Source organism: Trichoderma reesei (assembly GCF_000167675.1).
Source record: "Trichoderma reesei QM6a unplaced genomic scaffold TRIREscaffold_3, whole genome shotgun sequence".
In the NCBI taxonomy this organism is placed as follows: Eukaryota; Fungi; Ascomycota; class Sordariomycetes; order Hypocreales; family Hypocreaceae; genus Trichoderma; species Trichoderma reesei.
This window is the reverse complement of record NW_006711150.1, coordinates 161,178-187,954: the sequence shown is the minus strand read 5'-3', so window position 1 is coordinate 187,954 and position 26,777 is coordinate 161,178. Positions and strand designations below refer to the sequence as shown.

At 53.0% G+C, this 26,777-nt stretch overlaps 11 protein-coding genes across 11 annotated transcripts; 5 read left to right on the top strand and 6 right to left on the bottom strand.

Moving 5' to 3' along the window:
• Window positions 1-364: 364 nt before the first annotated feature.
• TRIREDRAFT_75159 (aminopeptidase) lies at window positions 365-3,444 on the bottom strand. The gene is made up of 3 exons (XM_006962552.1): window positions 3,014-3,444; window positions 1,005-2,943; window positions 365-943 (listed from the first exon to the last, which is right to left on the bottom strand). Exons 1-3 carry the CDS (start codon window positions 3,256-3,258, stop codon window positions 470-472), a joined length of 2,658 nt encoding a protein of 885 aa, XP_006962614.1. The 5' UTR covers window positions 3,259-3,444; the 3' UTR covers window positions 365-469.
• Window positions 3,445-5,864: 2,420 nt separating this feature from the next.
• Window positions 5,865-8,019, bottom strand: TRIREDRAFT_36335 (uncharacterized protein; the record flags this gene model as incomplete). The annotated part of the gene is made up of 6 exons (XM_006962481.1): window positions 5,865-6,576; window positions 6,719-6,809; window positions 6,868-7,275; window positions 7,352-7,457; window positions 7,601-7,873; window positions 7,948-8,019. Coding segments are annotated over 6 exons (1,662 nt in total), but the record flags the coding sequence as incomplete, so codon positions are not given.
• A 2,465-nt stretch (window positions 8,020-10,484) lies between these two features.
• Window positions 10,485-11,374, bottom strand: TRIREDRAFT_104109 (uncharacterized protein; the record flags this gene model as incomplete). The annotated part of the gene is made up of 3 exons (XM_006962551.1): window positions 10,485-10,679; window positions 10,943-11,093; window positions 11,187-11,374. 3 exons carry the CDS (start codon window positions 11,372-11,374, stop codon window positions 10,485-10,487), a joined length of 534 nt encoding a protein of 177 aa, XP_006962613.1.
• Window positions 11,375-13,476: 2,102 nt separating this feature from the next.
• Window positions 13,477-14,296, top strand: TRIREDRAFT_56587 (uncharacterized protein; the record flags this gene model as incomplete). Its single annotated transcript, XM_006962770.1, has 2 exons — window positions 13,477-13,871; window positions 14,065-14,296. 2 exons carry the CDS (start codon window positions 13,477-13,479, stop codon window positions 14,294-14,296), a joined length of 627 nt encoding a protein of 208 aa, XP_006962832.1.
• A 447-nt stretch (window positions 14,297-14,743) lies between these two features.
• TRIREDRAFT_26255 (uncharacterized protein) lies at window positions 14,744-16,969 on the top strand (the record flags this gene model as incomplete). The annotated part of the gene is made up of 3 exons (XM_006962468.1): window positions 14,744-14,990; window positions 15,066-15,314; window positions 15,426-16,969. Coding segments are annotated over 3 exons (2,040 nt in total), but the record flags the coding sequence as incomplete, so codon positions are not given.
• A 672-nt stretch (window positions 16,970-17,641) lies between these two features.
• Window positions 17,642-18,904, top strand: TRIREDRAFT_2517 (uncharacterized protein; the record flags this gene model as incomplete). Its single annotated transcript, XM_006962415.1, has 1 exon — window positions 17,642-18,904. The coding sequence occupies one exon, from the start codon at window positions 17,642-17,644 to the stop codon at window positions 18,902-18,904; it is 1,263 nt and encodes a 420-aa protein (XP_006962477.1).
• A 210-nt stretch (window positions 18,905-19,114) lies between these two features.
• TRIREDRAFT_104106 (uncharacterized protein) lies at window positions 19,115-20,020 on the bottom strand (the record flags this gene model as incomplete). Its single annotated transcript, XM_006962550.1, has 1 exon — window positions 19,115-20,020. One exon carries the CDS (start codon window positions 20,018-20,020, stop codon window positions 19,115-19,117), a length of 906 nt encoding a protein of 301 aa, XP_006962612.1.
• A 162-nt stretch (window positions 20,021-20,182) lies between these two features.
• Window positions 20,183-21,404, bottom strand: TRIREDRAFT_120326 (uncharacterized protein; the record flags this gene model as incomplete). Its single annotated transcript, XM_006962549.1, has 2 exons — window positions 20,664-21,404; window positions 20,183-20,203 (listed from the first exon to the last, which is right to left on the bottom strand). The coding sequence occupies exons 1-2, from the start codon at window positions 21,072-21,074 to the stop codon at window positions 20,183-20,185; spliced, it is 432 nt and encodes a 143-aa protein (XP_006962611.1). The 5' UTR covers window positions 21,075-21,404.
• A 332-nt stretch (window positions 21,405-21,736) lies between these two features.
• Window positions 21,737-24,147, top strand: TRIREDRAFT_104104 (N-terminal binuclear Zn cluster-containing protein; the record flags this gene model as incomplete). The annotated part of the gene is made up of 3 exons (XM_006962769.1): window positions 21,737-22,817; window positions 22,993-23,404; window positions 23,487-24,147. 3 exons carry the CDS (start codon window positions 21,737-21,739, stop codon window positions 24,145-24,147), a joined length of 2,154 nt encoding a protein of 717 aa, XP_006962831.1.
• Window positions 24,148-24,351: 204 nt separating this feature from the next.
• Window positions 24,352-25,113, bottom strand: TRIREDRAFT_104103 (uncharacterized protein; the record flags this gene model as incomplete). The annotated part of the gene is made up of 1 exon (XM_006962548.1): window positions 24,352-25,113. One exon carries the CDS (start codon window positions 25,111-25,113, stop codon window positions 24,352-24,354), a length of 762 nt encoding a protein of 253 aa, XP_006962610.1.
• A 631-nt stretch (window positions 25,114-25,744) lies between these two features.
• On the top strand, window positions 25,745-26,708 carry TRIREDRAFT_104102 (uncharacterized protein; the record flags this gene model as incomplete). The annotated part of the gene is made up of 2 exons (XM_006962768.1): window positions 25,745-26,290; window positions 26,361-26,708. 2 exons carry the CDS (start codon window positions 25,745-25,747, stop codon window positions 26,706-26,708), a joined length of 894 nt encoding a protein of 297 aa, XP_006962830.1.
• Between the last annotated feature and the right edge of the window lie 69 nt (window positions 26,709-26,777).

Genomic DNA, 26,777 nt, shown 5'->3' with positions numbered 1-26,777 from the left:
TTACCTAGGTATATATCCACAACTGACAGTTCGGTGACAGCTCCGCAATGAGTCAAATCCACCGGCTAATGACACACATAAAAGGCTGCTTCAGTTCCACTTCGGCCGGCGGCCACCGAGAGATACGGAGGGTGCCTATAAGCGGGGATTTGCATCAACAGAGGTGATTGCCCACAACCTCAAGATAACATGGAACTCTATCTCAGCATCCCAACATCTCAACATCTCAACATCCCCTCATGTAGGTCGTCTTCAACTTCATCTCACCTCATACTATTTCAAAGAAACATCTCATAGCTTGGACGAAAAGCTACATCTTCATACGGGCGTTAGCTGTTATACCTGGCATAATGCGTAAAGATCCGGCCCACGGTACCTAGGTATGGATAGGTACCGTCTCATGCATCCCGCTCGTCGTGTTCTAACGTGCCGTGATATGTCACATGCGCTCTTCGGAGAGTGATTCCACCTACTCCAGATATCCATTCGTCTTGACCCAGTCCGCCACATCCTGCCCATCGCGCTCCACCCACGAAATCTTGGATCGGATAGAGTCCTTGCTTTGTGCGAGCGACTGATCGTAGCCGTTGGTGTTCTTGTCGCTAAAGAACTTCTCGACGCGGGCCAGCTGCTCAGGCTTGGTGAAGCCAGACGTCAGCAGCGACACCATGGCGGGGAGCATCGGCAGGTTGGGCGGGTGTCGCTTGTAGAGCTCCTCCCAGTTCTCCGTCATCCAGTTGAACAGCGCCTCGATACCCTCGGGGTGGGTGCGCAGTCCGGACGCAGGCATGTAAATGTCCTGGTCTCGGACCTCGCCGTTGAGCAGCAGAGACAGAGTCCTCTGGATGAGTTCGGGGTCCTTGGCGCGGCCAAGAGATCGGAGGCAGGTGTTGCGCTCGTCGCTGTTGGTCGACTCATGGTACAGTTTGATGATGCTCTCGTACTAAGGCGCAATGTGTTAATATAGGTCTATCGAACAAGTCTCTGATATTTCTCAAGCTTACCTCTTCCTTGCCGCCATACTTGAGGGCAATAGCAAACACACTCTTGCGAATGTTGGGGTGAATAGCCGACTTGTCGCCAGCGATAAATTTGGCAAACATTTCCTTGGAAGCAGAAATAATGGTCTCGTCGCCGCTCAAGCCGGCGCTGCCAAAGAGTGTGGCCTTGAACTGCTGCTCAACGTGGCCGTCCGAGTCGGAAAACTCCCACCCGAGCTGGTGAGCCTTGGCGCTGACGAGCTCTCTCAGGAATGCGCGGATGCCATTTCGCACGGCCTGGTCCTCAAACAGCCAGGCAGCCTGGATCGATCCGAGGCGGGAGATGATCTCGTTCCAGACGACAAACTCCGTCTCGGCATCGAAGCCCTTTAGGAGGTTGAGGAAGCCAGAGGTCTTGCCGTAACCAGAGCTGGAGAGCGCAGCAGCATCGGCAATCATGCCTGCCCTGTCCTCCGTCGTCAAGAGACCCTCCTTTGCGGCCTGGCCCAGCTTCTCCAGGCGGCTGGGGGTGTAGAGCGTTCGGTAGATTCCAGTGTGGTTGGCGTTGAGCTTGAAGAAGTCGAGGCTGGGCACGGGGAAGTCCTTCTCGCGCTCCTTCAGGGCCAGCGTCTCATCGACGCCGTCCTTGGTCCTCAGGCCCAAGAAGACGGGGTACAGGACCTTGTCTTCCTCCGGGGTTGCGTCGCCGGTGCGGAGGAAGCGGTTCTGCTTGACGTGGATCGCATTCTCGCCCTCCTTCTCGGTGACCGTAAGGACGGGATACCCGACGCTCTTGGTCCACGCAGTCATGACCTCGTGCACAGGCTTCCCGCTGACCTCGGCCAACGAGTCCCACAGGTCGCTAGTCTGGGTGTTGCCGTAGGCATACTTCTTCAGGTACTTGCGAACGCCCTCCAGGAACTTCTCCTCTCCCAAGTATGTGGAGATCATGCGGAGCACACAAGATCCCTTGGAGTAGGAGATGGCATCGAAGATTTGGTTAATCTCGTCAGCACGGCCCACGGGAACCTCAATGGGGTGGCTGCTACGGAGGGAGTCCAGCGACAGCGCGGACTGCAGGTCGTCAGTGACGTACGTCTGCCAGACACGCCATTCGGGGTAAAAGATGTTGCATGAGTACCACGAGGCCCAGGTGGCGAAACCCTCGTTGAGCCAGAGACCCTCCCACCAGTCCATCGTTACCAGGTTTCCGAACCACTGGTGGGCCAGCTCGTGCTGGACAACCTCGGCCACGCGCTGCTTGGTAGCGGCACCGCTTGCCTTTTCATCCAGCATCAGGTCCACAACTCTGTACGTGACCAGACCCCAGTTCTCCATGGCTCCCTGGGCAAAGTCGGGGATGGCAACTTGGTCCATCTTGGGCAGGGGGAAGTCGATGCCAAAAGCCTTCTCGTAGAATGCGAGCGTCTTTGCAGCAAGGTCGACGGAGAAGCGGCCGTGCTCGATATCGTGGCCCGGGGGAGCATACACTCGCACGGGGACGCGGAAGTCGCGCGACTCGATGTAGTTGAGCTCGCCGACAACGAAGGCGACGAGGTAGGTGGACATGAGGGGAGAGGGGTTGAAGGTGACGGCTTTCCTGGTTCCGCCAGTGATCTTGGACTGGACCTCGGTCTCGGAGGCAACGTCCATGTTGCTCAGGCACGTCAGGTTCTTGTCGGCAACCAGCGTGACGGTGAACTTGGCCTTGAGAGCCGGCTCGTCGAAGCAGGGGAACGCTCTGCGGGCGTCGGTGGGCTCCATCTGGGTGCTCGCCAGGATGCCCTCGGTGCCGTCCGGTCGCTTGTACTTGGAGCGGTAGAAGCCGGCCATCTTGTCGTTGAGCTGGCCGGTGAAGTCGATTGCCAGCTGCACCTTGGAGTTCTTTTCGAGGGTGTGGGAGCCGTCGAAGTCGAACTTGGTCACTTGGCTGTTCTCATCGTAGGAAATGGCAGGCGTGGCACTATTGATGAGAGCCGTTAGCACAACGCACCCGATGAAGAGCGAAAAGGACGGTGTCTTTCATGTCTCACCTAACAACCTGGCCACCAGAGGAGAGCTTTGCGCCGTGAATCTCGAGCTCGAGCGTGTTGAGGGAGATGAAGCTCGACGTCTCGGCAACATCGAGGTCAATGACGACGGAGCCGTTGTAAGTGAGCTTGTCGAAGTCGGGCTCGACGGTAACGTGGTAGTGGCGAGGCACGACGTTGGCAGGGAGCAGCTCGCGCTTCGGAGCGGCGGCCGAGCCGCCCTCGAGACCAGCCCTGGCTCGACACATGGCGGAGCAGAAGCGCGCAGGCGGACGATTTCGAAGAGAGCGAGGAGAGGCCGCGGCAGCAGGGCGTCGAGCAAGGCGGAGGCGAGGGAGCGAATGGGTCGGAAGTGTCGACGAGTAGAGAGGAGATGGTAGAAGAGAAGTAGAAGAAGTCGCAGAAGTAGAAGAAGAGGAAGAAGCAAGAGAAGCAGAGAGAGTAGAAAAGTGCCTTGACCGGAGCAAAGGCGGTGACGATGATGTGTAAGGAATCGACGGCGACAGAGCTGAAGCTGACGCTGAAGCTGATGAAGCACGACAGCAGCTCCTGCCCGCCTTGAGCCCCTCCAGCGTCAATGGCGGGGTCCCGGCCAGTACCTGTACTTTCAGGTTCCGCTGGTGGGGGGACAGCCTGGCTGCCCGGAGAGGCTGCAGCCACCCCATTTGCTCGTGCTGTGCTGGGATGTACAAAGAACGGATGCAGAGGCAAGACGGCCGAGAGCTGGAGAACTTTTGATGCTGCTGAGACGCTTATGGGTGACTTTCAGCCTTGGAGGAGCACGTCCCTTATTGACCAAGACCCGTCCAACTGGGCTTCAATACGCTGCAATTGATGTCGCGCGTTTGCATGCGCACGGCTATGCATGCGAACAGCAAGCTCGCGCGTCCCTTGATGCAATGCGCCGAAATTTTGCATGCCTCTGCGGGTTGATGCCGAGGTTTAACCACTTGGCAGAGGCTTGGAAGGCTTGCTTGGGCCTTTGTGTCTTCCATGGTTCTTTTGTTATATGGGGCCGCAGATGTTGAAGCGGGACATTAACCTGGAGAGACCAGTTCTTCCTCTGCCGAGGGAACTTTTGCCTGTGCGTTTACCAACGGCATCACGGGATGGTTTGCCGGGCGCATACGGATATGAGATCCATGGATGCCTTTGTCCTCACTTGATTGGTTAATGAATTTCATGAAGAAAGGGTTAAGAGCCTAGGAACCAGCAACATCATGTATTCGCGTGTATCTAGTCTAACAATCCAGAATATTAAGGCAGTGTAAGAGAAACATTGTCCAGCCATCCAAACCCATTGTTACAAAGGAAACGCAAAATCTAGAAACCTGAGCTTGTACCTAACTACTATCATCGTCAAGATGGCAGAAACGTGCAGCAATACCGACAAGACAAAGCTGGCCCCGCACTAACAGGTTGTCGGAGCCGGCAGCATATAATAGACTGCCATATAAAATCGCCATCAAGCTCGCGGTGACACATCTGGGTTCCCGGTATCGTTTGGAGGTGTCGTGTAGGACAATGTATCGTGAAAGGATCCGACGTCATCTTTGTTGTCGGCACTCGCGCATGGCATACCTTCCTGGGCAGTTATTGTATCCGATCGGGCTTCTGTAACACCATGGCTCTCTGGAGAAGTGTACGATTCGGGAGAGGCAAGAAAAGCGGACGTGTCAAACATGAGAGAAGCAGTACACGATGCCGGGGTATCATACACTGCCGCAGGGTTACTGTAGCCTTCAAGCGATGTATAACTTGCGGGAGAAGTGTGCGAGGCAGAAGCGTCATAACCGACGGACGAAGGATATAGCACCGAAGGTTCATATGCTGAGGAGTCGTAGAAGGATTCAGGGCTCGTGTACGGCCCAGCTTCAGTGAAATCGGTGAGGGACAGGGAGGGTGTGGAAGCGCTATAAGCCGTAGAAGTATCGGGAACAAGCAAAGGAGAAGGCGTAGAAATTGCCCCTGCGTGGATCAAATTTGGTACCGCGAGATGCTCAGCCGCCGGTATCGCGTTGTTGTATGGATATGTGGAGAGAAGCGCGGGCTCGACATACAGCGGCGTAGCTGCGGTGTGATCGGGAAACGCGCCTGCAGTATAATGCGTAGCAAAATCTATAATCTCAGTGGGAGGCGGAGCGATAGCAAAGCCTGAAGCTGCAGAGTGGCCATGATGTTCAAGTGTAGGCTCGACGTGGGGCGGCGTATCAACAGTATAAGACGATCGTGCAGTATAGTCCCAGGGTGCTACTACAGCATGAACCGGAGGTGCGAAAGAGGCCTCGTCCGATGAAACAAGCGAGGTGTGCTCCGGGAACATCGATTCGACATAAGCAGGTGTAGTGGCGAGCAGGTTCAATGGCGTGCTTGCAGCGTAATACGGAGATGTCGCCGTAGCTGCTTGCGAGGACGTAGGCGGAATGTACTCCAGAGGGACAGCATCGGCATTGTAAGAGAATGTCGGCTCGGTATAACTGACTGCCACGCTTGTTGTACCTGACGCGTCTGCAGTGTCCTGGGGTGCGACCGTCTGGCACTGAGTGTGCGTAGCCAACTCGGTGCATTCTGTACAGTGGCAAGGTGCAGTTGCTCTATGCTGAGGGCCAGATATAACAGTGCCAGCATTATGCCCAGATGCAAATTGTGAAGCAGCCACATCAACAACACCCTCAATCGGGGCCTCAACAGCCAGTTGGTCCCAGAACTCAGGAGCCACAGAAGCTTCGGGGTCAATGTTCTGGATAGTCATCAGTGCACCGTGATCGGAAGTCTGATTTGATGGTGGCAAAGCCTCCTGCGGGTCCCCACCATCGTTCCCGTCGTCCATCTTCAGAGAGGCCATGTATCCAGGAGGTGTACCGCGAAACATGCGCCTAACAAGTTTCTGGACAATCCTAAATGCCACTTTGGCCGATTCCGAGAGGAACAAGAGCTTCCTCTGAAGAACAAGGGCAAGCTTGGCAGCGCGGTAGATATCATCTCGCCGAGGAACTTCCCCAGTCTTGTCGTTTACTACCACGTTGCTGAGCACCGTGGCCGCATCGACTAGGGAGAATATGATGAAATGGAAACGTCCATCGCGAAATGTGAGGAACTTTAGCCAGTTGTCCAACACTCTCACTAGGAGCAGCGTCAAGTCGATGACCACCCGGCGAAGCTCCAGCATCTCTTCAGAAGACTGGTCTGTGTATGTCTTCTGCATGTGTGGGCGAAACGGGTTCAAGAGCATCATGTATCCCATTGTGTAATTGTAGTGGCGATGATACTCGATCCAGACCTGTTTCTTGTCGTTTGACGTGTCGGGGTTCACCAATGCAAAGATGGGGGGGAAGCTCAGCATCCACTCGTCGACCATACCCTTGTATTCCATGAGCTGCTCGTGAGTCTTCACATTCGACGGGGCAGAGAATCGCTCGGCTAGTTGGTGGACCAGCTCTGACTGCATGACCATGTGCAGCAGAGGGGAAAAGCTTCCGTCAGGTTCCAGGGTCAGCGAGGGGCGCCCGGCGCGACAGTTGCTGTGATCAACCAAGGTCTGTCGAAAGAGTCCCGAAGCAATTTGCCTAAGAATCATTAGTGGCAGCGTCTCACAGGGTGTTGACGAGAATGAAGACAGTAGAAAAAGAGAAAATGGAGGAGGAGAAAGATGAGGGAGAAAGATGAAGGATGGGAAGAAACCCCAGGGAAACTTCCGACAAAACTTACCAGTCCCACGAATCTATCACACACCATGACCTCCGCCGCATCTCCAACTCAAAATTTGGCAAAACATCAGCATCTTTTTCAGTGTCAAATCCTAACAGCAGGTTAGTAAGCTATGGATTGGGAGCTGCTTCTGCCATGATGCGACGTACCGAGCTCTTGGGCTTCCCGAACAGCTGTGTTGAAGACATGGCAGCATTCTGTAAACATGGCCTCGGCTTTGTACCAATAAACCGAGTGCAAGAGCCACAGAACATTGTTCCTGTGGTAGCGGCCGACGGGTGCCACGCCATGGAGGCATCGTGCATGATAATGATAAGTCTCAGTGCGGTCTTGGCAACTGGCGTTGAGCATTCGCTCCAGCCTCGCCTGGTAGTCGACTGGTAGATGCTGGCATGCACATGCGCACATCATCAGTACGAGGCATGTCAATGGAATGGGAAGCGCATAGTTTCTGTCCCTCCGATTCCACCAACGATCGTATTCGCGGCTAAAGTCGGATCTGTGAAGAATGCCATAGTGAGGGTTTACGTTTCGGAAAAAGCTGATGATGAGAGCATCTTTGAAAGCAACCGCAACACCCAGTCAGCTTAGGGAACATTGATTCGAGGCAAGGAATCAAGGCCATTCACATACCCACGTGTTCTCGTCTCGGGAGGGAGTCCAAGGCACTCTGCAATTCGAGACAGGTTGCGGCCGACCTCATGTACTGTTTCCCCTGTGGGCGTTCCCTGCGACGTATCTATGCGAAATACCACATGTAAGTATGTCGTCACTTTACACCACCAGGCCGTTGGTGATCAACCAATGGGGAGAGTGTGTTACCATTGTCATCTGCGTCCTCGATTGCCCAGCGGTCTGGCCATCCGGTCCATCTGGGCTCACGCCGGCGTTCTTCTGTCTGATGGATCCTTTCCCGCCGTCCATGTCCAGGTCAGACTCGGAATCACAGTCAGAGTCGGAATCATCACTGCTGTCGTAGCGTCTTTTCGAGCCAGCTCCCCGGCCTTTTGCTGTAACTTTGGCGGCTGTCTCAGATGCTGTTGCAGTCTTGACTTGGGTCTGATCGCTCGCTTTGGTAGCCGATTTCTCGATGAACCGACATTCCCGTTGCGTTGAGCGATTCTTGCAGTGCAAGCATGGATAAATCCGATTACACTTGACAGCAAGGAGTAGACGTCAGTGCTTCCGCAGCAAGCTAGGGGAGAGAAAAATAACTGAATCCCACCTACCTTCTGCTTGCGCCGTTGGCATTCGGTACACGAAGACTTGAAGCGTCGAACAGGCTGCTGCATGCTATCCATGACTCCCTCGACCTGGATGACCGTGCCGTTGTCTTTCGTCTAAGAGGCAATGATGAATGAAAAAGCACAACGTGAAAGGAAGTTTTAGCGAGCTTAAGAAGGCAAAGCCCGCATCAGAAGCGACCGTTGAGGTTGGAAATGATGTCAGCATAGGGGGGACCATGAGGAGGAGGAGGAGGGAGATGAAGAGACGCCGAACGAAAGGCAGAGAACAAGTACGAGTACAAAAAGTCAGCCCCAGCCGCCAAGACGGCGATCAAACGGTGCAGATGGCCAGACAGGGGCCACAAGCCTGAGCAATGGAGGCGACATGTGGATGGGATTCAGATGCAGGATTTCTGGAGCTGCTCGAGATTCCGATCTCGAAATAACGGCAACGGTCGGGAGTGGGGCTGAGACAGCTCCTACGGGAAGGAAGTTGCGAGGGGGGCTTGGGGTGGTGGTAGTATCCCGTAGAGCTGAGGCAGCACGAAAAGGGGATCGGGTAGTCACGTGAGCTGTTAGCCGCGATTTCTCATCTCCCGCAAGGCACTTGATTGGCTGCGGTGGCCCAAGATTGGCTTAGCGGCCGTTAGCTGTTCCGTGCGGCGGGTCCAGATGCACAGATGCTCAGATGCGTTTTAGTGGCGTGCCGTATGTGCGAGATGAAGGAGGCGCACAGTGTACGGGATCCAGGAACCGGGGAATACTTGCACGATGATGATGGCCATCTGACACGCGCGGTAGTATCACATAGTCACAGGAGAATGATGGAAGATGTACCCCAGATACCTGATCCCGAATGCCAATCTGCGTAGTGTAGTACATGGCGGAGGCTTTCTTAGAGTGAGAGGCAGAGGCCAGGGACCATCGACCACGACTCAGCTATGGATGCTTGGTACTGTTCTGAGAAGAGAGAGAGAGAGAAGGAACAGGCATATCCGGCAACGTCCTGATCCTCAAGGTATCCAAGGCATCCAGGAGACCGCTTCTTGGCATGCGGGAGGGTGATAAAGGAGTAGGCATGGTACAGTCAGTCTCGAGAGATTCCTTGCCAACCTATATTCTACTGCAAGTACTACCTTAGTATCTCGCACAAAGAACACACACACAGTACCTGTAAACGGCATGCCTCTCCCTCACCCCTGTCCTCAGCCGCAGCCACGCCGGCACCATCGGGCATCATGTTCGCTTGCCAGCATGCATTGTCTTTCCAAAGGCTCCGGTTCTCAGGCCTCCATGTCAATAACATGTCGCTGAATCCCATAGACTGCAGGATGGCTCAGCGGCTAGCACTCTAAATTGGCGACAGGGTGACGTCGTGCGTATTCTAGACCTCGGCTTGCCATAGCGTAGCCTGTCTCTTGTTCTACGTGCCACCAAGACCAGGACCAGGACCATCGTGGTCCTTGTAAACCGTTATTTGGTGGCTTGTACAATTTCGGTTGACCCAGTAAAGCGGGTGATACAACGTCCTGGAGATAGCCGCCGTTGACCTGCGGCCCCGTATATAGCACCGAGAGCCTGTCAGCTGTGGCTGTCACTCGTGCAGTCGGTGTAAAGCGAGCCAAAAAGCACGACCAGAGCATCACGAAGAAATCACCTTTGACCGTGATTCTCCCCTTGCCGCTCTTCTCACTCAGCCTCACTGCAGACTGAATACATATCCCTGCCTGGACTGCAAGAGTCCCGTTGCAGGGTTTCACATCGTAACCGGACAGATTTAGACTTACCACATGTAACGCACATGTAGGTACGCAGCCTGCACGAAAAAGAAAAGAAGGCCGAATGATACTCACGGCTTCTGATTCGCCCCTCATTTGCTCATCAAAAGCTTGTCTCATTGCTTGTACAACCTTCTTTGCCTCCGCCTCCCGGTAACATCTGGACGCTCCGGCGCTTTGCACATCGTGTTGTCTATCCCCATTGGCAAGCCGCTGTGCCTTACCTGCATATCCTCATCTCGCATCCATGTACCCAGAAGTCATCAACCATGGCCAAGACACAGTCCACGCGCACTCACCGTCTCTTTCTGAGGCCAGCCAGCCAGGCTCCATCACGGAGTATGCTCCGCCATGACCTCCAATTTGTATGCCAGAAGCACATCCTCCAGCGTCACTTGGAAGCTCTCACTGGTCGAAACGGAAGCAGGCAGTCGCTCCAATGAAACATCCCACTGCATGCTTGCATCTCTGATCCGATACTAGCCCTCAACCTGATTCTTTCCAATCCCTGGCCGGAAGGTCTTGATGTTGTCCGGGTCGATGGACAGAATTTTCGAGGTCGTTGATCATCGGGTGGCGTATTGTTTGCTTCATGCTGCTTCGCGCCCTCTTAGCCAAAAGTCTCCGGCGGCTGCACCCAACTCCACCTCTTGTGGTTCTTCATATCGCCGAGAGGGTGCCAGTACCTCCTCGTTCACGAACTCATCCATATACGCCCTCCGCTGCTGCTGCTGCTGCTGCTAGTCTATTGACTTCCGAACCTTAAAAGCCCCCTCCAGCACACAAGCCCCAGATGCTGGTCACGGTGGGCCAGTGGCGGAACGTTGCAGTGTCGAACAATACCAGCATGCCCAAAGCTGTATGGCTCGGCTGAATCAGGGGCCTGATGGCTCGGATGTAGGCCATGTCCCCAGCAGCAGCCGACAGGGTCGGCGGTTGCGCCTCTCGATGTGATGACTGTGTGTGTCGTATAGCATGCGGCGGCCAGCTCATATAACTTGATACAGTACTCAGCTAAACAGCGGACGTCGTGGGCTGCAAATCACTTGTATGGGGTAAGCCAGATAGTCATTGAACTCGTTGCTTTCACATACCATTCAGTACCAGTGAGGCAGCCAACTGCCGAGGCGACTTTAAGGGCCGAGATAAACGTGCTGATCAACAGGACTCAAAGACCCAGCTGGCGCCAAGGCGCATGAGGTCCCGATCCGCAATGTTACAATCTCCTCCCCTATCTTTTGCAATAGCACCCGGTGCGCCAATCGGTTGCCGTTGACATGCATAGTCTCCTTCTCAAAGGTGTCCAGCCCCTTTCTCCTGCCGGCGGTCCAGACCATCATGGACAAGGGCCGTTGAAAACTGATGGCTGCGCTGTAATTTTAAGTCAGCAGCTCATGCATACTCTGGAGAAGCCAACAAAAGCAAGAGTAGGGGGGGAAGAGGTGAAATGATACATTTGTTCACATTCGCATGCTCAGATAGGCAGCAAAGTTCGTCCTCCAACCAGCCGCAGTGAGAATATGCTCCATGCCCACAACTTCCTCGCTCCGAGGCCAGTGCCCTAGCTCGCGGACCATGACGCCCGCCATCTGAATCCATGTATTGAGGTCCAAGTGCGTCATGCCGCCGTCCGTGTAGTACCACTCAATCATGACTAGAATAGCCTAGACCAGCTCGAGTGACTGGTTCCCCTGTACCATGGCCTGCTCTGAATGGTCGGCTCGTAAGTAGGAGTGAAGTTTGCGGAGGGGGCTTGGGTCCGACACTCCGCATGCAGCGGTGATAACGGCAAGGAGCAGTGTCGGTTGGTGTTTCTTGTATGAGCTAAAGTTCTTCTTGCTGGTTGATAAAGAGCCTGAATAGCTTGGGAGAACATGGTAGAAGAAGTCATTAAATGGCTCAATGGCGGTGCTTATTGACAGTTGACCACAGGCAAAGAGCGTTTGATGTGGACTGTAATGGGCATTTTCTACCAGTTTTTTATTCTCGGATATCCATTTTCTCTCTTCAGTTAGCACAGGCGAATGAAAAGCCGCGTTAACTGCATGCTGAGAGGGCGATTGTACTGGAATCTGAGTATAATCTTATACTCATTTGACTTCCTTGATTTTGTGAGTTGATAGATGCCTGTAACTCTGCTAAGTGCTTTTATAAAGCAGTTACCCGCGTGTCTGTCTAATTTATTCTTTGGCGCGGCGCGCGAACGTCTGGGAAATAGAGCCCTCTATTGGTGTTGAAGCAGCGCCTGCCCCCATTGTGCTCGACAAGCGTGTCTAATGAGCTTCGAAGCTTTGAAGCCCGATACGAAGCACGTGTAGTTTTTGCATTATGAGATGGGATATGCTAAAGTTGGAGAGCATATATACCCGGTATTGTTGAAAAGGGCAAGTTGTTCTTGAGTGAACCAGTCATCTTATTGTGGTATATGGCAATCTGCAGAGCTTGGGGTTCTCGCTTGACTTGGTGACCTGAACTTCTGTCTGCTGCTTCTAATAAATTTTGTTAAGCTCCCCGTAATACCATCTCTACCTGATCATAATTAAGGGATCATTAAATTGAAGAAAAGACGAACCTGACAGAGAGAAAGTCAATTTGCGTTGGATCACTTGGTAGCAGCATTGGTTCTTGGCAGTGGCCGCAGGGAGAAACGCCTGAGATCTACCCTGTGAGACAGCTTTGGCGTCAGGGTGGCATCTCATGGCATTCGCGATTATGGAGACAGGAATAAGCACCGTAGTAACGAGTTCTTCATCCAGCTTGGGGCAGTACTGTAACTATGTGATAAGACTAGATATGTAGTGCGGTACAAGGAGAAAGTAGAAGCCACTTATAGTATCTATAAGAGTGAAATAAGCTATAGCAGAGGACATACAGATGGACTTTTAGGGACGCTAAATAGCCAAGTAGTGGTGCTGGCTAGCCACTTCTGTATTGAACGATATCAGGCCCCGTGTAAGCCGATGCTTCCCAAGCAACACACTCGCGTTTTTCAAGACCGCTTACCTTCAACACTTTCTCTGCTGACTTATTCTGCAGATATTTCTCACTTCCAGGCAAATCAGAGGGAGAGTGGTGCTATGAAAACAAGAAGGTCTAAGGATTCGGCCATTGACGCCTGTTGCGTGAACGCTCTCATACCCTGAATCATTACACCAGTATGAGCAATCAAACCATGGCGCAAGATATCTCGTTATTTCTCACAACCTATCGTCCTGAAGCACAGGTTACATTGCTCTTGGTTCTCCCCATTCTGCTCTGTTCTGTCCTGTTTCTCTTCTTTTTATTTTCTTTGTCTCCTTTGATTTCATTGAAGACTTCAATACCGTTCCTCGTTGTCCTTTTAAGAGACAAGATACCGAGCTGGCATGGCCTCCAGAAGCTCAACCTCAGCACAGCGCAAGAGGGACGGTAAAGTCCACACATCAATTTCTCACCAATCGACTCATTTCTCAACGCTTTCACGACAATTTATGCAGACATCAAGTGATAAACAACCATTTCACTATGGACGAAACATGATTAATAATAGAGAGTTGGAGAAACCCACTCCGCCCTTTGCTTGACATTGACATGTTGGGCGGGCTTAGCGTCGATACATGCACTTTGACAGCATCTTTTTAGAGCTCAAGACGCGTGTATCTTGATCGGTTATTTCGTACCATGTCTTATGAATACTACCTACTGGCTAGCAATTGTTTCTTCATATATCCCTCGTCTGACTATCACAGTCGTTACTGGTCTCTTCAACCCCGACATGACGATACATATTCGCGACGCCACTGCGGACGACCTGCCCGCCATTGCTCGCATTGCATCGGCAGCTTTTCATCCCGCAACCGATGCCATTGCAGCACGGCTCTTCCCAACTCAGCTACAGGAGCAGGACAGTACAAGGGACAATGATATCTATTCATGGAGATACGCCAAGAAGACAGCAAGTCTGTCCTCCCCGGACGCGGTCATGGTCGTAGCCATCGATGACGCTCTCCCTCTAAGCGACCAAGTTGTGGGCTTTGGCCTCTGGGATGTATACGAGGACAAGCCGAAACCCGCGCACAACACTTACACGCAGACGGATTCCGAAAAGGCGGCCAATCAGCCCCGATCTACTGTCCAAGAAGTGCCGCCACCCTCATTCGACCAAGAGGCGTATGCAGAGCTGCGCGCTATCGTTTCAGCCGACCACCAGGAGATGTTCGGAGAAAGAGGCATCAAGGACGTCTGGCGTAAGTTCTCATCTGCCGCTCTGCTCTCCCCTTGTCTGCCCTCCCATAAAGCCTCCGCTACCACCTGGCCCCCCTCCCCCCTATCCGAGACTGCCAAAATAGGTAACTAAAAGAAGCAATAAAGATCTTGATTATCTCGGAGTGGACCCGCGCCACCAGCGGAAGGGCATCGGGAGGATGCTGCTGGATTGGGGGCTGAGCCGGGCTGCGAGCGTGAACAAGGACTGCTATCTGATGGCGACACCGGCTGGCAGGCCGTTGTATACAAAGAGGGGGTTTGAAGTGGTGAGGACTGTGCCGATATTTGGTGTGCCGCACCACTCTATGGTCTTCAGACACGGCAACTGAAGATGTGCAGCTCGCAGCAGGTATAATATTGGCGAATAGTAGCGCCTGTATCACACTCTATTAACAGGAATACGGAGTTATTGATCTTCTGGTTAGTCTCCGGTCGGCATTGAGCGGACGCTAAGGGGGATGAATCTATCGGCCGAGAGCTTTAGAGCTGAGCTCGGCATATTCGCCCCCTACATCCGAATTGGCCGAGCCTCGTTCTACTACTGCGAAGATCAATCTCAACATTGCCTCCTCCATGCACTGCCTTGTCTCAGTTTGCCAGTACCTTTGCATTGATGCGTCTCTTTAGTGTACTGTACAGTCTTGTACCCGTTGAACTTACTCCAACTTGTACGGAGTAAAGCCTGAACACCCTCCATCTCTTCGCCTATCTGTCGATTTCACCGAGACAAGAACATCCGTCTCATGGATCAACAGCAGAAACAACAACAGCCATGTCGCCGCCGGAGACCCGCTCTCTCATGTATTGAGTGCCGGCGCCGCAAGCTCAAGTGCGACAGAAAGAGCCCTTGCAGCCGCTGTGTCGCGACCGAGACACAGTGCTCTTACACCACATACTACCGGGATAAGCCCCGAGCAGGGCATGGGCAAGATAGCCGGATGCACGTGTCTTCCTCTTCGATGCCAAGCCCGTCCACTGTCCATCCGGCATCTACCCCGTCACATGTCGATACCGATGGTCCAAGTATCGTTGGTACAGCTACTAGCGTTAGAGAGGGATCACTCCGTGTCGGTCGGACAATCGAGGCTCGCGCCGCAGCGAACTCGACACTCGGTTCAGCTGAGTCGTCAACCGCACCAGCGGCTGACGAGATCCAGATTCCAAATCGCCCTCGGCTTCTGAACCCTGAGCTCCAGGATCTTAGAGGTAGGGTGCCAGTGCACGATCTATCCCAGGCAGGCCGGGATATGCTCACTGGTGAGCCGGGTTTGCCGGACGCCCGTATCATTTTGAACAAGACGAGGATTATGAGATGGAGTCATTGGGTTGGCATAGCAAAAGAGGTGCGTAGAGTATTTGTGTAGATCGTCTACTCACATCTCTCGTGAATTAGACGTGCATTGATCGCTAACATTTTGGTCGTGCAGTTCGCCCCCATCATCACTTGCTACGGAGCAGCTTGCGGCTTTGGCGACATCAACGCCTTTCATAACGCCGAGACGAGAGAATCCATTCTTGAAGTCAGCGAGCTGCTCCAGAAATGCAAAAGCGTAGCCAGAAGCCTCAAAACCGGGCGGCCGAGTAGATGCCTTTCCTCGCTGAACTTTGATCTTACACCCCCTACTCGCGAGGTGGCAGACAAGATGACAACCTTGTACTTTCAGTCCTTTGAGTCAACTCATCGCATCCTCCATCAGCCGACCTTCTGGAAAGTCTACGAAAGGTTCTGGAGTAGCCCAGAGAGCGCTTCGGCCAAGTTGCGGCTCCAAGTCCTTCTCGTCATTGCAATAGGCTCCAGCCTGGCCTCGCATTCGGGAGCTAATGCCGGACTTCGCAATATGGTCCATCAATGGATATATGCAGCAGAAATCTGGCTCTCAGGCCCACTGGAAAAAGACCGCCTCGATATATCCGGGCTCCAGATACACTGTCTGGTGATGCTGGCACGACAAATCTTCTCCATTGGAGGCGACCTCGTCTGGATATCCTCGGGGTCGCTCATCCATCGGGCAATGCAGATTGGCTTGCACCGAGACCCCAGGCACCTTCCAAACATGTCTGTGCTGCAGACGCAGTTACGCAGACGATTATGGGCTACGATATTGGAGTTGGTTGTTCAGTCGTCCCTGGATTCGGCTTTACCGCCGAGGATCTCTTTTGACGAATTTGACACGGAGCCGCCCGCCAATTGCAATGACCAAGATATAGAAGAGCCAGTGCCTGAGCTGAAGCCTCACAGCCGAGAACGGTTCACTGGAACGTCTTTGCAGCTCATTCTACTCGATTCGTTACCAACGCGTTTACGTATCCTCAGCCTCCTGAACGGCCTGCACTCGGAGTTGTCCTATCTAGACGTGCTTGACTTGAGCACGGATATTCTCGAGGCATGTCGTCGTTCGAACGCCTTTTTTAGGGATAATCAAGCCTCTGGAATGACTCCGTTCCACCACAATCTGGTTGACTACCTCCTACGTCGGTTCCTGATTCCCCTTCATTGTCCGTTTGCGCACAAGGCACGGACGAACCCGCTGTTACACTATTCGCTCAAGGTCAGTCTAGATGCTGCCATGGCTATAGTCTATCCAGAGCCAGATGAAGGTTTCTCCAGTCTGATGGCAATTGGTGGAGGCCTGTTCAGGGAGGGTATTCGATATGCGACTAGTATCATCAGTCTGGAGCTTCTGACACAGATTGAAGCCCACTATAAAGATGGAACTTTACATCGAAGTTCGCACTCCATTAGCCACTTGAAGAAGGCGATGGAGGATTTGATGAGTCTTTCCCTGGAGCGCGTTCGTCAAGGGGAGACTAACGTCAAAAACCACATGTTCTTGTCCATGGTCATGGCTCAAGCGGAGGCTATGGAACGGGGTGAATCCGGTCAACTTCGCATCGCGAAGAGCGCCAGAGATAGTGTTTTGCTGAGCCTGGAACTACTACAAAGCACTCTTGGTGATTCTCCTGTGGCAACTTCTGTCCAAGAGTTCGATTCCGCAAGCTTCGGCGAAAGAGAGGACTACACATATGGACTGGGGCTTGACATGGACTTCTTCTTCCTCACCGACTCAGGCTTTCCTTGAGCGAACCATGTCACATATATGGTATACTTTGCACAGAACTATGATCTACTTAATTTAATCTTTTGACGTATATAGTTGTGGATGAACTCGAGTTTTCTATGTATAGCAAATGGTCGTTGTATATCTACCGTCGCTTAAGCATGCAGGATATAGTTGCTTCTTCAAAAGACTGTATGTCACCTTTTTCGTTTGGCTCTTTTTCGTTGCACAGGTATTCCTGCTCTATTAGTACGTACGGAGTCACTGGCTTTAACATATTTGTTCAGCCTGAGACGGAAGGGTGCTCCAGTCGCACGGTGATGGCCTCGTGGCCTCTCTCGGCCGAAACGGCAGTTACGGACATACCGCTCGGCAGTGCTTTTGCGGGCTTCGAAAATACCGGAGACAACGGGGAGAAGAAGGGAGGCAGGACACCAAGATAAGATGTATATATAGCCCTTCATCCTTCTCTTATTGTGAGTCCATCATCAAAACGGTTCTCCTCTTCGAGCTCTTCCCACTCAGCAGCAACTTACAGTCCATCCTCATCGACCCAATCTCGGCATCAGAAGGCCTTCAACGATCCATAACCTTCATCAGTCCCCCAAACTCCGAATGGCCCCAATGAAGGTCCTCATAAGCGGCGCCGGCATTACTGGCAATGCCCTCGCCTTTTGGCTCTCCAAGCTCGGCCACAACGTCACCGTCATCGAACGCTTCCCCAGCCTCCGCACGACTGGCCTGCAAGTCGATCTCCGAGGCCACGGCGTGACAGTTATGAAGCGTATGGGCCTCGAGGAAGCGTTCCGTGCCAAGTCTGTGCCCGAGCAAGGCCTTGCCATCGTCGATGGGGCGAACAGACGGCGTGCTTTTTTCGGGGTTAACAAGTCCGGAAAGGGGGTACAGAACTTCACGACCGAGTATGAGATTATGAGGGGTGATTTTTGCCGCCTGATGCACGACGTCATCAAAAACAAGGTAACTTTTCGGTTCGGAGTCTCGATTGGCAGTTTCAAGCAAGATGGCGACGGTGTCGACGTTGAGTTCACAGACGGCAAGGCGGAGCGCTTCGACTTCGTAGTCGGTGCCGATGGCATGGGCTCGAATACACGCAATCTGATGCTCGGCCATGGTGCGCAAGACGCTCTGCGCCCCATTAGAGGCTCTTACACCGCATACTTTACCATTCCTCGCCCCATTCAAAAGGGCGAAGACTACCACTCAACCATGTACTTGGCAACTGGACGACGAGGCATGATGACGCGGAGACATAGCCCTGAGGAGATCCAAGTGTATCTCTCTTGCAACAATCCGTCGGAGAGAATGGCGAAGGCTCATAAAGATGGAGTGCCGGAGCAGAAGAAGATGTTGGCGGAGATCTTCCAGGATGCGGGATGGCAGTCAAAGGACATCTTGCGGGACATGTTCGACTCGGACAACTTTTACTGCGAGCGTATGGGTCTCGTCAAGCTTGATTCTTGGTACGATGGCAAGGTCGTTCTTGTTGGTGATGCGGCCTACTGTCCGTCGGGACTTACAGGAATGGGAACGACTTGCGGCATTGTGGGAGCCTATGTCCTCGCTGGGGAGATTGCCCGTCACTGTGGCAAGGCAGAGGGCGGAAAGGCGCCTACTGATGGCCTTGACGTGGCTTTCAAGGCGTATGATGACAAGTTGAGACCGTTCATCGACCAAGTCATTGATGGCGTCGGCGATGACTCGCTTTTCTGGAAACTGATGCCTGAATCAGCGTTTGCCGTTGCGCTTGTCAACCTGCTGTTGGGGATCGCCGCGTTTCTCAGACTGAACGTTCTTGGACAGTGGATTTTGAGGGAGAATGTGAAGTGGACACTGCCCGAGTATGATGAATTGAAGTGAGGTTAACGACGTTCTGGCCTTGGCTTAGGGGCTCGTCCTGCACTGCGTACCATGGACCAATTCCTGCTTCAGCACCACTCTGTTGAACCACAAACTTTTACTGTACCATACACTTAATTTCTTCATTTTAATCAAAGTCGCAATATGCATTTTATTAACTAGAAATAACTGCCCTTACGATTCAAAACAGGAGACGACGCAAGCTACGCATTACTCCCCTTTGAATGCCTTGCCAAAGAGGGCCACCTGAAGCTGATCATAGATGGACAATGCTCCAGCACCAGCAACGCCACGAAGGATATTTGCCCCAGCACCATTGAAGAGTGCCCGTGCCCCATTCTTTGCCACGATTTGTCTGGCTGCGTCAAGCGAGCTCTTATACTTGACAGCTTCTCCCGAAGTCATCATCATGCGCCGCCGGATCGTGTCGAGAGGATATGACGCAATGCCTGCCGCTGTAGTTACGAAGTAGCCCAGACAAAATGATACAAGGAAGTTGTTCTCCAGAGACCCGATCAGAACGAGCGGCTTGAAGGAGTCGTACATGCCAAAGTATAGGCCACGATATACGACGGCTCCGAGGACAGAGGGAAAGAAGCCACGATACAGTCCGACGATGCCGTCTGATGCCAGAGTCTTCCGATAGACATCAATGAGGCCGTTGAATTGGCGTTGTCCCCCTTTCTTTGCGTCATTCGCCAGTCGAGTCCGAGCATAATCGAGAGAGTATACGAACAGCTGCCCCGTCGCTCCAGCAGCACCTCCTGAAGCCAGGTTTCCTACCATCCACATGGCATATCCATCGGTTTCCTTCTTATACCCAAACATCTTCTTGAACTTATCCCGAAAGGCAAAGTTCAGTGCTTGCGTAGGGAAATATCGAATCACGTTGGCCGTGTTTCCGCGCCACAGGCTGAGGAACCCCTCGTCCGATATTGTGCGGCTGAAGCACTCCGCTATGCCCTTGTATCGGCGGTCCAGGCGGCCGGCTTTGATCATCTCATCTTGGTTCTGGATGAGGAGCTTGACGCGCTCGATGGGGGCCGCGGCGGTCTTGGAGACGGCTGCGGAGACGCCACCCATGAGGAAGTCGGCCATGAAGGGCGTCATGCCCATGACGGCAGACTGAGACTGAGTTGGATGAGACATTGTGAGTTTGATGCAATGAAGGCTTATATTAGGAGAGTGAGCAAACGAAGCTTGGTGGTTATTGAAGCGACGAATGCTCTTTGATCCAACTACCGAAGGCGGAGGCCTTATTATACCACGCGGAAACGTTCAATAAATCACGAGAAGGTTCTAATAATTCTTGTAAGTCACATTTAGACACCAATCAAGAAGACGTCAGTGGCCTTCAAGAATCTGGTTCTACCTACTTCTATCTGGACTTGATATTGGTTGAGGCCGAATCTTCGGGACCGAATCGGCGTTCCGGCCGTCTTTATAGGCCCCGGACTCCGAATCATCCACTTATAGTATATGCTTCGAAAAGAACTTGTGACAAGATCGCAGCTTAAACCACCAATAAGTCGTCAAGATCATAGGAGAAGGTGACTGATAGCGCTTTTCCATCTATTCCACGGCCTTCGATCCAAATGTGTGGTGGTATCGTATCATTGAGGTACGCCTCCATTCGGAGCCTCTTCCCTTCATAACAGCGTCTCACCCTCCACCTCTCGCCGTCCGGTTATTTTCCGAAAATGCTTTTGCTACCCCTGCTCCATAGCGGCGTAAGCTTGAAGGCCTTGATCCTCCATACCGAGTCACTCTCTTGCACAGCAATCACTTCGTATCGGCACTTGACAATGAGGGCGGTGTCCTGAGACTCGACGTCGAATTCGTGTCCCTTCTTGACGTGCTGAGCTTCCGATAGGCAGGAGATACTGGCGCTGTCGTTTTGCTCGTTGAGTGTGACCAGAAAGTTGGTGAGCGAGTGCGTCGTCTCGAGAGTCGTGCCAACGGCCTTCATGCATTCGGCGGTGATGGCGGCGCGGCCGTGGATCGGCTCGTAGGTCATACCGAGGACGAAGAACGGGCTGAGGTCCATTGTGGCATCTTCGGCGAAGCAGGATTCGAATTGGGAGGCGTCGCCGCGGTCGAGGCCGTCAGCATAACGCACGAGGACGTCGATGGCCTCTTGTCTGGCATTGATTCGCGTAGTGCAGCCCATGGTGGTTGATAGTTGCAGTGGCCAACCGTCACTTGTTTGGTGTAAACACGTCGCAGCAAAAGTGAAGCTCGAGACAGGCAACCCTCGGTCTTTTATTTCCACGTCGGTCGTATTAGTAGAGGCGTATCTGATCACTGCCAAGTCTCTGCCGTCTCCATCCCGCGACCGGTGCACTTCTGGATCAAAGTGTAAGTCAGTTGACGTGTGAGCCAACACATCCGCCCTCTCCCCGATATTGTCTAGGCCGTCGGATGGCGTCTGACAATAGCGATGCTGGGTCCTTTACCCGAGCTAGAGTTTCTTTGTCGACTTTTGGTCTTCAGTCCGCAGAGTCTGAGAATATCTATGGCATTGTGATAGTATGTATGAAGGTAAACTCGAGGGAGAGTGACCATGACATCGGTCCTGCAGGGAGTTTGAAGCAAAGGTGAATGAATATAACAAGCTTGAAGCCTCAGCCACCACCAGTAAGACGCAGAAGCCATGTTGCCGAGCGCCGAGCCACGACGAACGCCGAGGCCGAGAGCCGATCCCGCTCTCATCTCAGATCGCAAGACGTTCGGCTCTCCCGCTCACACAACTTACACTCCCCTCGGACTCGACGAGGCCATTCAAACTGGAACAACGGCGTTGGAGGACCTGTGTAACACATTGCTTGCACAATGACCAGCCCCTCTCCTAGTTCCGCCGTCCCCTCTCAAGTCCCCCGGCGCCGCAATGGCCGTCCGCAGGCCTGCGAGCCGTGCCGCCGGCGCAAGGTTGCGTGTGACCACCGGCTCCCCATTTGCTCCAGGTGCATCCGCAAAAGCACGCCACAGAGCTGCCGGTACCTCATCCAGGGGCAGCTCGTGACACCGGCTCTGCGCCGGTCCGCCGGCAAAGGCCAATCGGCGGAAGTGCTGGGTGAGCGGCGGACGGCAGCGGCCAGAGAGCCAACGGTGTTAGTTGGCCAGAGCCAACAACTTCTTCAGCAGGGCCTGAGCCAACAATCGTCAGCGGCAGCCCAGGCCAGTGTTGGCTCGTCGACGCTCGACAATATATCACCCCAAGACGAAAACGTGGGCTATCTCGGAGCCACGAGCTTTCCAGAATTCTTTCGCGAGACCCAGAAGCGCCTCGACCATGTAGTCGGGGCCGAGCCGGTCCGTGACGGCGGCAAGCAGCCGAGCGAGACCAGCTCCGGCCCCGCCCGGATGGCCCCCGACGCCACCGCATTCGAGGTGGCCTTGTCCGTGCTGCGGACCATCCCGACCAAGGAGGCGGCGCACTTCTTGTTAAGGCGCAACGTGAATCCCAACGACGGCTGGTGCCGGCTGGCCCTGGATCGTCTTCACGCCTCGCTGTGGTCAGCCCTGGGCCACTTCCTCGACGGCCAGCGTACCAACGGGAACATGTCTCAGCTGGCACTGCTTCTGTTCCAAAACAGCTCCAAGCCGCTACGGGAAGACTTTGTCGATCCCGGCGAGTGGTTCGAGGCCTTTTCAGGGGAAAACTTTCGGTGGGAAGGCATCGGGCTTTTGTTCGCCTTTTGGACGTTTGGAGCTGCTTCCTTGTCAGACAACGGCACCGTCGAGCAGCGCAAGTGGCTCGGGCACTACAATCGTAGAAACCTCATGCAGGTCTACCAGAATGCTGTCGTAAAATGCGTCGACCTCTGCCGGCTGTCGAGCTGCAACAACACCATGATGGTGTATCTGCTGCACATGCATGGCCTCACTGCGTCTCTCATCACTGGTGATACAGGTAAGCCGTTCTACTACGTTCCGAACCTCATAATTCATGATTCTTGCCCAACGTACCAATTCTACTACAAAGCTATTTGTCTTTCACCTCCTTAGACATCTCGACCACCCCTATCCCTCGTCCAAACACTTCCATCATGTCCAAATGTTCCATCATGCCTAACAACTCCATCTAGGGGCTGAATTCTGGCGTTATCACGCAGAATCTGTCGCTCTGGCCACCTTCCTAGGCCTCCACACGCCTCAGTCATCTAGTCCAGCACCAGAAACGTCGATATCTGTCCAGGTCAAGCGAAGAGTCTTCTGCGCCATCTTCAATGTCGACATGGTCGTCTCAACCCTGACGGGCCGGCCTCCATTGCTCAGCAGCAAGCTGTGCTCGACGCCGCTGCCTCTAGACGTGAGCGATGAGTCATTGCTCAATGCCAAGGCACGACCTCACCGGTTGGATGAGAAGGGGTGGAATATGGAGGGCAAAAATCATGCGGCGACGTTTCTGCGGGCCTGCTACATCATTGCTCAGATACGGAGCGAGATCCTGGAAATTGTGCTTCAAGCACCTCATGTGACCACCACTCACAAATATGAGTAAGTCGACGTCCATCTTGCTAAAGCCGTTAGGTCTGCATCCAAAAAGGCTCATCAGTCACCAACTCAATTCGTCGAATAGTGATCTTCGGAGACGAGAACTGGAAGCTTACTCTCAGTTTCCCATCGGGCTGAAATTCAGCAGCGACGATTTCAGCAATCCTGCTGTTGACCCTCCCACTCTCTATATGAGATTGCTGACGCGTCTTGAGCATCTGAGCAATTTATTCTTCATCGAGCGACTGTCGTACAAGGGAGACAACTTCTATAGCCCTGAGATGCTCGAAATCAGTCTGGAGACAATTACCCTTACCCTCTCTTTCTGGACGCAGCAGAACCGACTTGAAGGCTTACAGGGCGATTATGAATGGCTTGTGATGCTGCACGCTGCGCCTGCGGGAGGTATACTGTGTATGGAGCTCTTGAAGCAGCCGCACGGCAACGAATCGGCGACCGTTCCGACCATCACAAAGTCCATAATCATCAAGCAGCTCAGTCTCCTTGTCGGGTTCCTCGAATGGATTGGTCCGGCAGCTCCGGGAGCGCACTTGTGCAACAGCATCAAGATGGTGGTCGAGCGAGTAATGGAACAGGCTCTAAACCCGCCTCCGAAATCTATCACGCAGGAAGAGTTTGACTCGACGTGGGATGTGCGTTTACCAGAAGACATGTACGAGTTCAACTTCGGATTGCTCGATACATTTGACTGGTTGAGGCTCCCACCTGGCTCACTCGAGCAATGAAATGAGAAAATCTAGGTTTAAACATCGTAAGACTAGAAGGAGGAAGCCATAGAAGCAGAAACTTGAAACAATTTCCAAGTCAGCCGTAATAGAGGCAGTATGGCCCTGCTAAGATGCTAGACAGCCAAACTATGGTGCTATAAAGTCACTTTCCACTGACAAGCCTCGATTCAACAAACTAAATGCTCTTCTCTTCTATATACTTCACCACGGCTCAGTCCCGTCAATATTCGTAAAGGTTCCCGTAGGCCCATCCTTGTCCAAGGTAGCCAAATATACTGCTCTAACAGCACCCTCTTCGACGTCCATAGCAACCGAAAGATGATTATTGAACGCCGTCTTTCGGAGTCCAGGACAGCAGCAGTTAATTTTCCACCCAGTCTTCTCAAAGAGGGTCGAGTAACACGCTCCAATCATGTTGGCGGCGGCTTTGCTAGACTTGTACGGTATAGAAGTGTTGTGCTGGTAATACTTCCATGACGGATTGAGCGTGTTCCCCAATGAGCCCATTTCGGAGGTAATGAAGACGACTCGCGGGACTGAGCCTTGATCTGCGGCCTTTTGTAGCAGAGGTATGGCAGCGTCTGACATTACCAGCGTGCCAAAGACATTGACATCAAACAACGCCGCCATCTTGGCCCTCAGACTCGGCAATTCCTCGACGGCGTGTCTCCCGATTCCGGCATTGTTGATCAAAACGTCGAGCTTGCCATGCTCGCGCTCAATCTGCGTCACACACGCCGCAATCGACTCATCAGAAGTAATGTCAACCTCGACAGGAGATACCGAGCCTGCGAGCTTCTCAAGCTTTGAAATGGCTTCTACGCCTTTTGAGAGGGAGCGACAGCCGAGGAGAACGTGGTATGTGGGCTGTTCCGCTACGAGCTTCTTTACGATTTCGAAGCCGATGCCCTGGTTGCCGCCAGTAACGAGGACGACTTGCTTAGTTGCGGGGGTGTCAGCCATTGGGATTGGCTGAGGACAATAGAGTGCTTATGCGTGGCTGGAGAGCGGCTTTGACGCGAAGACGGAGTGATGAATACAGAGATGGGCATCACACAAGGCAAGCAAAAGTGGTGTATGTAGCATCGAGGTATGTTCTATGCAAGTACGGGATCAGACATCAGTCCTTGACGCAACCCTCTCCACAATCATATCCCAATAGCAGGGGGGACAAAGCCTCCAGCGCCTTTCGGGCTTCTGCATAGACCTCGGGGACAAATACTCGCGCTAAACTCGCGATCCGCACTGGAGTTTTTCGGTGTCCGCGCGTGAGGAATAGGCATAGTTTGAGCCCAGAAGGTGATCTGCCGTCGCTGCAAAAGAGCCGTGAGACTTGTTAGTTGCAAATCCTGGCTGACGCCAGAACCAAGAAGCCCTTGTTGTGATCTCATAAACAGAGGCTTGCGGAGAAGTGGATGCAGATCTCGGGAGATATTTGTTAATGGGATCTGTCAACCATGGACCTATGGAGAGAAACATCAGGTGCAAGATCTGCTCATATAAGAGTGCTATGCCAGTGTTGAGAGTATGAAACATCTTCAGGCCATCGACTCGGAACAAGGCAGAGTAAAAGAAAAAGAAATTGCCTACAGACATGAATGACTTTAGCTATCTCGCCGGCCCAGAAGAATGGAAGTCATACACAACTCAACATCCCTTACCCAAGTTTGGCACCGTCTCGACGGAATTCCGCCGCCTCACCAATCTTCAGCGATATGCAGCCAGAGATGCCGCAATGAAAGCCCTCGGCGACCATCGGGTCACTTGGGAAACACGGACAATCCCTACGACAGACTGTCTCGAGATTCCAATTCGCATCTTTCGCTCGTCCATTGCTAAACGCCGCGATTCTATCTTGATCTATTATCATGGCGGCGGGTTCCTGTCAGGTTCAATCTCAACGGAAGATCCCTTCTGTATATCTCTGGCTCAGGACTCTGGGTTCGTCGTCATCAGCGTCGGCTATCGAGTGACTCCGGAGTGGAAAGCTCCAACGCAATTTAACGATGCCTGGGATGCTCGCACATGGGTGATACAAAACGCTGCAGAATTGGAATTGCCTCTCGTTTTTCATTTGTACGTCTCAGGCACCAGTGCTGGGGCATTCCTTGCAGCGAGCGTTACGCTACGAGAAAGAGAAGTATGATACTGCGACGACTTATCCATCAGCCCTGTAGCTGGCAGACCTTAGCTGACTTTAGAACACACAGTTGGGCGAGTCGCACATACAAGGCCAGTGCCTTGCCGCTCCATGGCTCTGCCTCGCAGAAAACTTTCCCTTTGACCCCAAAGTCGGCGACAAAGCTTCTCCTGTGCAGTGCCGCGACGCCGATTTTCTCCCTCAGTCACACATCGAACAGTACGGTGTCTTGTTGGGAATTCCAGAGGAACTTCGAAAGGGCTTGTTCTTGAAGACATTGCTGTTTGATGAGATTAGCAGCATCAAAGACTTGCCGCCGACACACATCATGGTCTGTGGCGATGACCCTTTGCGAGATCATGGCATGATCTTTAAGCAGAAGCTTGATCGTATGGGGTTAGACATCATGAACCCTTGATCTTGCATTGATGAAGGATAATGCTAACTCTCGCAATTTGCAGCGTTCCAACAAAGTTGGATACATACG